General features: G+C 38.4%; 2 protein-coding genes across 4 annotated transcripts; both read right to left on the bottom strand.

Annotated features, from left to right (window-relative positions):
• Positions 1 to 133: 133 nt before the first annotated feature.
• On the bottom strand, positions 134 to 3,337 carry LOC146662589 (V-set domain-containing T-cell activation inhibitor 1-like). Its single transcript, XM_085417592.1, has 4 exons — positions 2,362 to 3,337; positions 1,511 to 1,828; positions 985 to 1,251; positions 134 to 818 (listed from the first exon to the last, which is right to left on the bottom strand). The coding sequence occupies exons 1-4, from the start codon at positions 2,432 to 2,434 to the stop codon at positions 715 to 717; spliced, it is 762 nt and encodes a 253-aa protein (XP_085273718.1). The 5' UTR covers positions 2,435 to 3,337; the 3' UTR covers positions 134 to 714.
• Positions 3,338 to 5,141: 1,804 nt separating this feature from the next.
• LOC146662588 (uncharacterized) lies at positions 5,142 to 12,837 on the bottom strand. Of its 3 annotated transcripts, XM_085417542.1 has the most exons (7): positions 12,755 to 12,832; positions 11,314 to 11,628; positions 10,773 to 11,039; positions 9,001 to 9,291; positions 8,776 to 8,877; positions 5,698 to 5,740; positions 5,142 to 5,416 (listed from the first exon to the last, which is right to left on the bottom strand). In XM_085417542.1, exons 1-7 carry the CDS (start codon positions 12,825 to 12,827, stop codon positions 5,347 to 5,349), a joined length of 1,161 nt encoding a protein of 386 aa, XP_085273668.1. In that variant the 5' UTR covers positions 12,828 to 12,832; the 3' UTR covers positions 5,142 to 5,346. The 3 variants fall into 3 exon arrangements, with proteins under 3 accessions (XP_085273668.1, XP_085273669.1, XP_085273667.1); XM_085417543.1 differs by lacking the exons at positions 5,142 to 5,416; positions 5,698 to 5,740 and having other exon boundaries at positions 5,981 to 8,877; positions 11,314 to 11,599; positions 12,755 to 12,837; XM_085417541.1 differs by lacking the exons at positions 5,142 to 5,416; positions 5,698 to 5,740 and having other exon boundaries at positions 5,981 to 8,877.
• Between the last annotated feature and the right edge of the window lie 143 nt (positions 12,838 to 12,980).

Genomic DNA, 12,980 nt, shown 5'->3' with positions numbered 1-12,980 from the left:
GATAAAATACACCTAATGAAACAGGATTAAAGTAGGTAAGAAAAAGAAAACTCGAAAAATAAAACAGCAACAACACATGGCTAGAAAAAAAAGGTTACATAATTTTACAAAACATGATGTACACTTCATTTTCAATCTTTAAAAAATTTCAGTAAAATCTGATCGTGATCTGTTCTGTGTCATACCTCAAAGAACATAAAATATAGATTACTGTAAAAATATTGCACATGACTACCAAATGAATACTGTTAACAGATCAGCTTTTATTTTCTATTTTGCTGTTGTTGTTTCTATTTTAGTCTTTGTTGCATGAATTAATTCAAGCCCGCTATAACCACGGTTTGAAGTCTTCATTTGACTAAAGCTGGTGGGTGTTTAGAGTTCATCTGTTTGGAGGATTTATTCCCATCTCTCTGTTAAACAGAGAAAAGAAAAAAACCCTCAAAAAACAGATATACACATAATTTATGTTTCATTTCATGCATTCATAATCTGAATTGAATCATTAAAAAAAATTGAGACAGGAGTTAGGTTAATAGAAAACTGGCTGACAAAAGTACTATCCATTTAATTGGGTTTAAACATTTTCATGAACAAAACTTAATTCCATTTTGCTTTAATAGCTCTTTGATCTTCCCATATTTTTCCTTGTTTATCTGAATAAAATATCAATACAAGCAACATACAATTAAAAAGTGAAAGAAGAACATAACTTTAACTTCTTTTCCATTTGCAGTACAGTGCCAGACCAGCTGCTGCCACGACCAAAAAAGCTGCAAAGACTCCTCCTCTGAAGCCTCTAACAGGGACAACATTCCCTAAATTGAAAGATTATTTTTCATTTAAACTGTCGGATGTATATTTATGATAAACATTTTATAAATAACTGACACATTTTTGCGTGTTGATGAATGAGTAATTGTAAAGTAAAGTAAATAACTAGCACTCTGCACACCTATTTGATTTGCTGGTTTCCAGACTCACCTTGTTCACTTAAAGTTGCGTTCCTCCAGTTTCTACGAGTGCTGATGTTACAGCTAAAAACAGAATCTTTATCACTGTCTGAAAGTATCAGAGAACTGCTGATGTTGTAAAGCTGCTGTTCTGTCTGCTGGACTGTGGTTTCATACTGGAGCGACACATTGGATGGAGGGCTGGTGGACCAGATTAACTGGGGTTCAGGGAAGATTCCCTCTGAGCTGCAGTTCATCGTGTTTCCTACTTGCTGAAGATTGACTTCTTGTACTGGAGCTGCAAAAGTGTATTCAAATTTCTCATGTTACAATCAGCTTTATTTCTTGCCTGCTATATATAGACATAATGAATTGCAACTTACAGTTACAATATTGACTCAGAGCTGCAGGCTTTAAGTGTAAGTTCAACGAATTTTCACTAAATATGAAGAGAAACTCATCAATTAAAAAAGTATAACCTGAATGCTCACGATTTTGTCTTATATTCTTCTGTATTTTTATTTCATGTGCTATTATATTCATATTTTACTCCATACCATTTACTTCAAGGTTTATAAACGATTCCTTGTTTCCTGTGATGGTGCTGGTATAGCATTTGTATCTGCCTTCATCCTGAACATCTGCCCACATCAGCAGGAGTGAAGCATTTCCTCTGGAGATTTGGTTGTTGAATAGTGAAGTCCTGCCTCTGAAATGCTTGTCCTGAAGTGCGGGCTGGTCTTGGTTGTGGTAGAATGAGTGGACATGAATGTTTCCTGCAGTTTCCTGCAGCCAGTGGATGACTATGTCAGTGTCACTTTGGAAAGTGCACGGTAAGATGCATTTTTCCATAAATACACAGGATACTTCAGTATCTGAAACATCAGATAATTAAAAACATAAAAGCTCAGTTTAGGAAAAGCAGCTCTGCAACCCACATTAGCTCCTGAGGCAACAAAACAAAGACATCAGCAAACCAAAAGTGTTTGTCATCACGGAAGGCTTAACAGCTGCAAACCATTGTTAGCACCTGGTTACAACTCGGCTCAACACAATGCAGCACAAAGTAAACATGTCAATCAACCTCACGATGCTAGATCAGGAAAAATGAGTGGCATCTGAATCACTGGGCGAGAACCAAACAACATTTTTCTTCACACACACACACACACACACGCACACATATACTAGACACAATCTAAGTCCTACAGTGGCTTCATTTTTGTAAGATAACAGCAATAGCACTTTTTTAGTTACCTGAAACATACCAGAATATGACAGCTGTTTGTTCTGTTGATTGTTTTTAACTAAAAAACATTATAATTAATCAGTTACATTTCAGTTGTTAGTATTAAAATTTGTCATAGCATCATGGCAACAACAGTTGGAGTGTTAACATCGTATTTACTTCCTTTGGAAACAGTCATCATCCACAAAAACACCACAGTCACAAAAACCATAACAAAGTTGACGCCCATCATGTTTCCTCCAATTCATGGGACCAAAACACCAAAAAAGAAAAGAGATTTGAGAAAAGACGTTTCCTGGTGCCGTAGTTAATCTCAGCTGTATCTAGACAAACAGGTCTGTCCTGACAGGTGTCAGCTATGTATCGCTGTTTCATCAACACAGATGGAGAAACAAAAAAAGGAGGTGGAGAACTAAGAAGGACAATTAAGTATTTTTTTAAGATGCTTAGCCACAACCCTTTCTAAAATTCTAGCAACAAATGGTATTTTTCGAGATCTACACTGCTATGACGAGAAGGGTCAAGCGTTGACGTTATTTTACATGGCAGCATATTTAAAATAAAAGGGACTTGACAAATGAAGCATTGATTATAGTGAGCACACAGGAACTGACAGACTGAAAGACATTTTCTTAGAGGCTTTATTTAAAAAAAAAAAGCAGGTGGAACAGGAGTACAGAAGCAGGCAGCTCTCACATCTGTGACTCACATCTCCTCGTTTTTACTTTGGGTTTGAATATTTGCTGTATTTTTTCTAAAGACAGATGTCAGAAAGAACTGCAGAGTATGGATGAGCACTCCTGAGGTGACAGGGTCTCAGAGACCCAGGCCCTGCACATTCAAGGAAGGCAGGGAAAGAAGAATCCCCCTCCTTGGAAAAGATCTAGGCACTGAGACATTTTCCACATAGGCAATCAGAAAAGCTCAGCGTTGCTCACTAGCTACCCCACACTTCTGAAACAGTCTGAGCTTCACCTGGACACCTGCTCTTTCCTTCTCCTCCTCTGTGGCCTGCATGGATCCACAAAGTCCCCATTGAGACCACCAGATGAGGATCTAACCAGCTGCAAATCCAACAATAAGTGTCTCTCAGTAAAAGCACACAAACTCTGCATTGTGTGTATATGTATATATATATATATATATATATATTAGGGGTGCAACGATATTCGTATCGATATTGAACCGTTTGATACAGTGCTTTCGGTTCGGTACGCATATGTATCGAACAATACAACATTTGTAATTTATTGTATCAACTTTCCTTCTGACGATGCTGTCTGTGTTGAGCGCTCAGTGAATCTGTGTTCGACTACTCCGCCTAGGCTGCACTGTCGAGCGCAGATCCACTGAGCGCTCAACACAGACAGCATAGTCAGAAGGAAGAGCGCAGGGCAAGCTAGCGAGACAGAAGTTAAGCTCTCCTTGCAACAGGCAAATTGAACCTCATTCAGATCTGGCGTTTGGAATTATTTTGGTTTTCATGTGACGTATGACCCTGAAGGTAAGCGAGTCATGGACTAAAGTAAAACAGTATGTTGGATGTGCCATGCAATGCTCAATTACATTGGTGTGAACTAGTGTGTTAGCGCAGTTAGCTCGTTAACGTGTTGGCCGTGTAGCCCCATGCACGGAGTGATCGGCGGTAGCTCGTTAACGGAGATTTGCCGTGTTGTGGCGTTAAGGTCATTTCAACGAGATTAACCTGAAAGCACTAGTGGGAACACAACGAATATGACTGCACATTTACGCCGACATCATCCTAGTGCAAAGACAAGTGGAAGCAGACAAAAAAAAGCAAGCATGCTACTAACTTTAGCCGAGTCATTTAGACAGCTGTTAGCACATGATTCTCCTTATGCTGCTGAGAATATAGCCCAGAAGAAGCGGATAGTATAGCTTTTATTTTGGAAAGAGCCATTTCTCTGTAATAAACTCTCTTTTCCAAAGATGAGTGATTCCTCAATCAGATACAGGGCTCGCAATATCGCTAGCCCGACGTCCTGGAGCTAGAGATTTTTTTCAGTCGGGCTACCAAAATCTTTCTCTTCCCTGCCCGTCGGGCTATTGTAGGAAAAATATATGTCAATGCTTTTGCATTTTTTCAGAAATGTAGCTGGGTAATTATGTCATTGGCATCGGTGAGCCACTGTCAATATGTGACATATTGAAGTCGCGTTTGAATTTGCGCTTGTTTTTTTGCTTTCACTTTGCAATCGTGCGAACTGTGTATAGAGAGCGACAGCACTGATCTGTGAGTGATGATAATTTGTGCACCAATTCCTCTGACATCGTCTTATTAATCGTTAGCTTACTATGCAAACATGACAAGTGAAATCTCCCGCAGCAAGCTTAAACATGTGAGAGGTTGATCGCGCAGAGAATCGCTGAGCTTATGTGAGTGAGCGTGTAAAAGCATTTCAGTTCTGCTGAGCCAAATAAGACAGGTCAGGGTGAAGAAGTGACAGCCAAAGAAAAGCTTACCACAAAACGGAGAAGTTATGACAAATCAGACTATAAGGCAAAAAGAAAGTGCAGCTTTATGGTTTCATGGACAAAAGAATTTCTGTGGCTGCAATATGATGAGCTAAATAACCAGGGCTGCACATAAGTGGTCCGCAGGTGCGCATTCGCTGTCAAAATAAATAACACGCACAAGGGTTAGGGTTAAATTTAAAAACTGTACTTTTGAGTTAAAATATATATTTATAATTTTAATAAATGACAAATTAAAAAGGCATGAACATTTTTTTGTATCGAAAAAATATCGAACCGTGACACCAAAGTATCGAACCGAACCGAACCGTGAATTTTGTGTATCGTTGCACCCCTAATATATATATATATATAAAGACAAAGAAAAAAAAGAACAGCAACAAAACTCCAAACCCAGATTGTAGCTGGTTCCCCCCCCCCCCCCCCCCCCCCCTCCCTTCCGGCTAACTGTACACTTTTTATGATTATCTAGACAATTATTTCAATTTCTTTTCACTGAGGTATTTCAAATACATTTCCAACATTTGGACATTATTTAAGAAAAATATTTTAGTTTTACTTTCAACATTTAGCTCTTTTAAATTAATAGTATCCTTCTGTTTTTTCCCTTTAATGTGGTCCCAACTGTCCTAAACAGTTGTTGGTTGGTCAGGTTCTGTTTGGGTTTTTTTTTCTAAGAGTAGAACCGTCTTCACTGAGTTCTTGCAATTCAGCATCTCTGTTAAACGACAGGAAGAAAAAAAAATTGATATAAAGGTCAGTCAGACAAACCAGCTGTTTGATTTTCTCACATATTCATATCACGTTTTATGCTTTCATATGATGGATGTTGATGAATTCTACTTCCAGCACATCTGCAGTTCATTTTAATCTTTGACGCAAATAAGCAGAAAATTTAATTTCACTCATTTCATTTTTAAAAATATAACATATCAACTTTAGAAAACGATCAGAGCAAACAGAAGTAGGCTCCTCTGTAGTAATGTTTAGGATACTTACACATTATTAACGGACTTTGACCTTCTGTGGTTTTCTTGTTGACCTGAGAAACATTTTTGCATTCATAAGACATCGTCCATGAATGAATAAACACAATGCACAATTCAGCAGTGCAGGCATGTCAGTAGTAATATACGTGTTTGTTTTGTGTGCTTGAATGTTAAATACACGGGCATGTGTACTTAACATTATAGTGTTTAACTGCAGACATCCTAGGTAAGATAAGGTAACTTTATGCATACCCAATTTGCTTTACAGAAAAATGATAGCATAGCATTTGGCAGGCCTTCAAAAACAAAAAGTATGTGAAGATTATCTGTCCTTATTTAGTGAGGATGTTTTACTTCCTGTCCTTTATGTCCTCGCCTGTGCTTGTGTATGGTGAGACTGTTAAAAAAGGGTTGAGCCATATACAGGGTGAGGGGAGATGACCCAGGAACTCACACAAAAACACCCACATCCACACACACTCAGTGCCTCAGTTTTATGACTGGCTTTTAAGGCTGCAGGGGGTGCTGGTTCTTTGGAGTGGTCTGACACCGAGGGCAGAGGTGCTACCGAGCGGGTTCCCCTTGCTAGCAAGTAAAAACCGGTTAAGCTATTCGTCTTGCTTTCTTCATGCGTGATAAGTCTCTAAACTAGCGGGCCTGTTAAGCGCAGACCCAACACTATTATTTTATTTTGTCAATTTATTTATTTATTTTTTTTGTATTTCTTGTTAATTAAAATAAAGAAACAAAAATTATTTTTTGTGGATCCAACAATCAGGATTATATCTCGGCTGAGAGATCTCTCTCCAGGGCTCCCTCGGTCTGTCACAAGGCCTCCTCCCGGTGGGACATGCCCTGAACAATGCCCTAGTGAAACTCCACATCCTATCTCTAAGGGAGAGGCAGGCCACCCTTTGGAGGAAGCTGATTTCTGCTGCTTGTGTCCATGATTCTTCTGGTCACTATCTAAAGCTTGTGACCATAGGTGAGGTTAGAGACGCAGATTGACCTGTAAAATCAAGAGCTTCGCTCTTCCACTGAGCTCTCCCTACATCCACATCACTGCAGCCACAGCACCAATCCATCTGTCGATCACCCGCTCCACTCACTCCTGAAAAACACCCTGAGATACTTAAACTCCTCCACTTGTGCAGCAACTCATCCCTGACCAAGAGTAGGCACTGCATCCTTTTATGGCTGAGGACAATATCCCCAGTTGACGTCACCAGCGCTCCTCCTGCACTATACACACTGCAGGTGGAGAACCTGCTTTCCCTTCCTGAATCACTTAGCAGTTTGCAGAGTCACTTCAAGACAGCCTGAAAGTCTTTTTCAGGTGTCAGGATGTGTGGACATCCAACTATGTGAACATGATAACTCAACAACAAGGTGCCAAAGGATTTTCTAATTGATAGCTTAGCTACATTTGACAATCAGACACTTTGGAATTTGGCAGCCTTCATACACTTTATGCATGTTTTATTTCTCAATGGGACAGTACAAAGCAGCACCACCGTTTCAGTCTTTTGACAAAATGACATTCAAATCTTTTTCCTAATTTGAATTCAGTGAATGTTCATATAATACTAAACCCTTCTGCATTTAGATTGCATTCATTTTCAGACCAGGGAACAATTTGACAGCAGAAGTGTTAAAAGATGTCTCACAGCTATTGTTACAGCATTAAGGTGGAACATTTTTTAACCTTCTGTAAGATGACTTGGTGATTATGTGCTCAGGAACTTGGGCAACTGTTAGGATCGTGACTACAGTGAAGCAAGCTTGCTTATCATGGTCAAGACAGAAACTTCCTGAGTTCACATTTGTGAAATTTCCTGTTGTGAGATATAACACATCAGCCCTAACGTGAATTTGAAAACGGAACTACGTCTGCTCTAGATGTTGGTGAATCAAACTGTGACAAAATAACTTTTTATTTACCACCATGCATTTTCAAATACCAGTGTCCGTAATCTTGTGGCATTTTTTCATAAGAGAATGAGCTGTTTTAACAAATGAGACATAAGCAGTCCACTACAGCGCCATTACAGTAGCCTCTACTGTAAAAATATATGAACATGAGCAGCGGCACAACCGAATTACGGTGCACCTTTGTTGTTTGTGTTTTTTCTGCCTTTTCGTTCCATCTTCCTGCAATGTACTGATCAGTTTCAGTCATCAGGAACTGATAGATGTTTGTTTAAATTGCACTTCATTGTATATATTTCTCCTGTTTTTTTATTTATCCCTGTTGTCTTACTCTTTATATTTTATTCCTGCACAGTTGGCGTGGAGCACCCATAATTTCCACCGATAAGGACCAGTACAGTCGTGGCCAAAGGTTTTGAGAATGACACAAATATTAGTTTTCATAAAGTTTGCTTTTTTGCTGCTAAGCTGCTTTTAGATCTTTCTTTGTTGTTTCTGTGATGTACTGAAATATAATTACAAGCACTTCATACTTGTTAAAGGCTTTTATCCACAATTACGTGACATTTATCATGATTTTTGATATAAGAAACAACAAAAACAAAACAAAACAGACAGCACAACAGTGAGGGCAAAACACACAAATAAGACAAAAGATTCCACTGCAGCCAAGTTTACACCGATCACATACTGGACTTGAAGAAGGAATTTAGTTTTTCAGTAATGAAGTCTATGAAGCACTTTAAATTGAATTAACTGATGTGTTTCATTTATAGAATAAGAATTGATCCCACACATCATCTCCAATTTGCAAACCAAACTCAAATGCTCTGAAAAAGCGTTCACAAAACTAGAAACCAACTCTTTAGAAGTTGGCGAACTCAGGAGCGTAAAAATTGGCCCTTCTTCCGGAAGAGATGGAAAGCTTGGGACACTCTGATGAACATAGTTTCTTATCTGTAAATAATGAGGGTTTATGCTTATTTTTTCTTCATAGAATCATAGACATACTCATAAATACCAAAAAATAAACTTAATTAAATCATCACATTAAAGAAAGAAGGCCATGTGGTCACATGAACAAGAGAAAGTGCTAGGTCAAAGGGGAACAAGCAACTGCACATGCACGCCACAAACAAGTACAGTAATGTCCTTTTACCTCTTTTCTTTTTACAGAACAATACCAAACCAGCGACTGCTGCTCCAACCAGAACCACTGCAAACACCCATCCTATGGCACTTTCAATATTGGTTGAGTTCCCTTAAAGGTGAGAGACTAATTATTTTTCTCTGGATGATTTATTTGTTTTTGCAAGTTACACATGTAATAACAGGTGATAACAGCTTTTTCTCATATAAGTTACAAATTCCTAATTAATCTTACCTTGATTTAGCTTCACAAAGATATTAGTCGTTATTGTCTCCGAAGCATCACTGAGTTCACATGTGTATGTTCCCTCCTGATCTGCAGATAAGTTCTGCAGTGTGAGGCTGCCTGACTCTGACACACCTCTCACATGCTGCTTCCACCTCTCTGACACTGTGTATTTAGCATCAGGCCCAGTCTTTGTCAGGATGATCTGACCGTGGTTGAATCTCCAAAGGAGTTTTCTCAGAGAAGTGTTTGAAGACGAGCAGGGGAGCGTTGTTTCAGTGTAGCTACTGATAACTGAGGCTGAAATAACACAGAAGCAAAAACACATTTTTAAGAAGTAAAACCCACTGAAATAAAATATCTTAAGAAATTCTGTGAATGACTTTGCTTTGAACCACAGATGAATACTGAGCCTGGTGGAGATGTCTGAATCCTAATCCTACCTAAGAAAAACATGTTTGGATAAACATGTAAATAATTTTTCATGTGTGTCATGGTCCTGGATGTGTGACACAGTGTTTATATGTTTTCTGGTTTCATTAATATGCTTTGATTTAGTGCTTTTCATGGTTCAGTTTCCTTGCTCTTAGTTTAGTCATTTGTATTTCTAGTACTGCATTTTCCCCAGCTGGTCATGTCTCTCCCCCTCTCTGTGTCCTCATGTCTGTTTCAGTGTCAAGTTGTTGTCACTTAGTATGCATCTCAGTGTGTTTCTTGTTTTATTTTGACAGTCTCTTGTCCTCGGTTCAGTGTATTCAGTTTTGCTTCCCTCTTGTCTCCTTGTTACTGATTACTTCCAGCTGTGTTCCCACCTGTTTCCCATCCGCTCATTATCCTCTGTGTATTTAAGTCCTCTGTCTTCCTCTGCTTGTTGTTGTGTTGTCCATGCTGATGTCTGCTTCCCCCCCCCCACAAGCTCGGTTTTCTCCCTGCTTCTAGTTCCCAGATTTCTTGTTTCTTAATGTATTATTTGTCATTTCCCAGTTTGAAGTGTTAGGTTTGGTTTTCTTGTTTTTCATGTTTGAATTTTGCTTCAGCAAATAAAAGCTGCCTCCTTTAGCTATCTCTTTGTGTTGAAGTCCTGCCTTTGGGTCCAAACTCTGCATGCCACACAACAAACCCAAGACAATGTGTGTCTGACAGAATGATCATATTATTTAATAAATGTAATAAGCACCACAAATACACATTCTAATTTCTTACGGTTAGATTTGGTGCTGGGGTCATCATCACCAATAACCTGAAAGGGTTAATGTATTTAAATTTATAGTTAAGGACTCAAACCGCTGTAATTTTCTAATAAAACAACCATTTCTCACTTCACTGCTTCTTCACATTATAACCAACAATGTGCTGAATGTCAGCATCACTCCATTCTGGAGCATTATATTCTCATGTAGTAGCTGCCAAACAGTGCGTTTGGTCACTAACAGGGCTCAAGAGAAAAGTATATGAAAGCAGAAGTGGTGTCACTTGTGTAAAAAGAAACATTACTCAGACCTTTCACATGACACGATGTTTTGAAGCAGTTATTTGTATATGTATGTGTTGAAATTTTTACCCGTTGTTGTGCCTTGAGCACAAAATTGTTCAAAACTACTACCAATTCATTTTTCCTCTGGATCAGGGAGCATGAAAAATTAATGTTCTCATTTATAAGCAAGTAACTTAAAATGAAACCAACCCCTCTGACCTCTCAAAAGAAAATTCTGTTTTGTTGTTTCTCTTAGGAAGCGATGCTTCTCCATTTTTTAAGTTTCCTTCTTACATGGAATACTCACATGCTCGACTCAAAGTGGCTCGCTTCCTGTTTCTGTGTGTGCTGATAGTGCAGCTGTAGTCCAGATCTTTAACTCTCTCTGACACCATCAGAGAACTATTGATGTTGTAAAGAAGCTGTTGAGTCTCCTGGGCTGTGGTTTTATACTGGAGGGACATGTTGGATGGAGGGCTGGTGGTCCAGGTGAGATTAGGTTTAGGGTAGAGTCCCTCTGAGCTGCAGGTCATCTGGTTTCCTGTTTGCTGAATGTTGACTTTTTGGACTGGAGCTGCAAAAAAATATTTATAATAATACAACAGACATACAAGGAACCAGTTTCAAACATTTAAGCATATATTTACATTAAAATCAAGGTTTTAAATAAAATGTTAACATTATTATCAGCAAATCTGTGTGTCTGTGTTGCATTCACAGTTAGCTAATCGGGTTAGCTAATAGCACAAAACTCCATCCTCTAAAACTTTAAGACTACGAAATTTGTGGCTGTTTATTCTTTCCTTCTAACATGTCTGTATTCTCTGCATATTCTGTGTTTTTCATACCGTTAACATTTAGGTTGATAAATGAGTCTCTGTTTCCCTGAAGGGTGCTGATGTGGCACTTGTATCTGCCCTCATCCTGAACCTTGACCCCTGCCAGTTGCAGTGAGACATTTCCTTTGGAGATCTGGTCCTTGAACAGAGAGGTCCTGTCTCTGAATCTCTGGTCCTGATATCCATGCTGGTCTTTGTTGTTATAGAAGGAGTGGACATGAATGTCTCCTGACATCTTAAACCAGTGAATGATAATTTGAGTGACATCCTGGGAACTGCATGGCAGCATGCATTTCTGCATTAAAACACAGGAAACCTCAGTATCTGAAACATCAGGTAAAGATTACATTAGTGAGACGTAATCAGAGCTACATATAAAAAGAAGAAATAATATTACTGCTTTCATATTTGAGTTATATCTGTTCAGTTATTAAGCAAAAACTGTCGTGAATCCCTTTTGCCTGCTTTGGTGCAAATTAAAGTGACAACAGGTGGAAAGGTAGGACAGATTTTTTTTTTTACTTTTGATTTCAGTGAAATACACAGTCGTAAGAAAAGAAATACTTGCTGACTTAATAGAAGTACAGGGAATAATAACAGTAAAGGATCCAGTTCAATACAACCTTTTTCAAAGCCTCTTTATTAGTTTTAGTGGCCACACATCTAAGGGTTCATTTCACATCTCCTGAATGTGTTGATTCCCAGACTGCCAAAACAATCAGTCATTTAGATGCTTAATTGACAAAACCAATTTTAATTTAATGGATGTATAACCTATAAATCTATTATTTTTCTCTAGTAATTAAAAAGATTCAACATCTTTCTTGAGCAGAATTCCAGACTGTACAGATGGTCCCTTCCCAAAGGAAAGAATACAATAACTTACTCAGGTATATGCTAGACTTAATATTTACTGAATAAAATAATGGATTTCTATACATTTTCCATCAGATAATGTTAATTATAAACTAGACATTTTTAAGTGAGAATAGGAAAGAAAAGTATTTCTTTGTGCTGCTGTTGTTTAACGCAACATCCGCTGGTTTCCTCTTTCTGGCGCAAAAGCCAATCAGCTGATCATTGATCAGTTTCATGATTGAATTAGCAACTTTCTAGCTGAAGTAGTACTGGACAAATCGTGTACTTTTTCATCTCAACTTTAAAGTTCGACCTCCTCAGCTGGTCCAACCCAGAGTCGATCATGACCAACTGGCCAATCCGACACCATTCATTTATACCGTTAAAAATAAAAAAATAAATAAAAAAAAATAAAACCCCATCGGCCCATAAAAATTAAAGAGAGCAGCCCACTGGGCATATGCCTGGTATGTCCAATGGCCAGTCCAGCCCTGGGCTTGTGGTCATGCATTAAATTAATAAAAGACTATCTTTCTGCACACCGTTTTACTGTTTAAATGAAAGTTGCTCCTAAATGTTCTTATTCCCTTACCTCCTCTGGAAGTAATCAACATCCACACAGAGATTATAATCCACCAAAACACAGTAGAGGAGACCGTGCTCATGTTACCGTTACATTTCACTAAGCACACAATGAAAGAGGAAGAAAAACAAAGAGGCGAGCACTTCCAGCATCACGTGACACCAGCTTTGTGGATTAAAAACAAAAACAATATAAATAAGACATGAAATCAAATAATGAAATTTAAAAAAACCAT

The sequence above is a fragment of the Rhamphochromis longiceps genome, linkage group LG9, assembly GCF_057381845.1.
Source record: "Rhamphochromis longiceps isolate RC_006_pf linkage group LG9, R_longiceps_female_GT1.1, whole genome shotgun sequence".
Taxonomy (NCBI): domain Eukaryota; kingdom Metazoa; phylum Chordata; class Actinopteri; order Cichliformes; family Cichlidae; genus Rhamphochromis; species Rhamphochromis longiceps.
Note: the sequence above shows the minus strand (reverse complement) of the source record. Positions and strands in the feature narration are given on the sequence as shown.

Excerpts from the sequence above, each read along its gene's own strand:
- LOC146662589 (XM_085417592.1), bottom strand. The coding sequence starts at position 2,434 with ATGATGGGCGTCAACTTTGTTATGGTTTTTGTGACTGTGGTGTTTTTG. Across the intron at positions 1,252-1,510 it reads TATAAACCTTGAAGTAAATG|CTCCAGTACAAGAAGTCAAT; the intron begins GTATGGAGTAAA and ends ACACTTTTGCAG. Across the intron at positions 819-984 it reads CGCAACTTTAAGTGAACAAG|GGAATGTTGTCCCTGTTAGA; the intron begins GTGAGTCTGGAA and ends CTTTCAATTTAG.
- LOC146662588 (XM_085417541.1), bottom strand. The coding sequence starts at position 12,827 with ATGAGCACGGTCTCCTCTACTGTGTTTTGGTGGATTATAATCTCTGTG. Across the intron at positions 9,292-10,772 it reads AGCCACTTTGAGTCGAGCAT|CCTCAGTTATCAGTAGCTAC; the intron begins GTGAGTATTCCA and ends GTGTTATTTCAG. Across the intron at positions 8,878-9,000 it reads CTTTGTGAAGCTAAATCAAG|GGAACTCAACCAATATTGAA; the intron begins GTAAGATTAATT and ends CTCACCTTTAAG.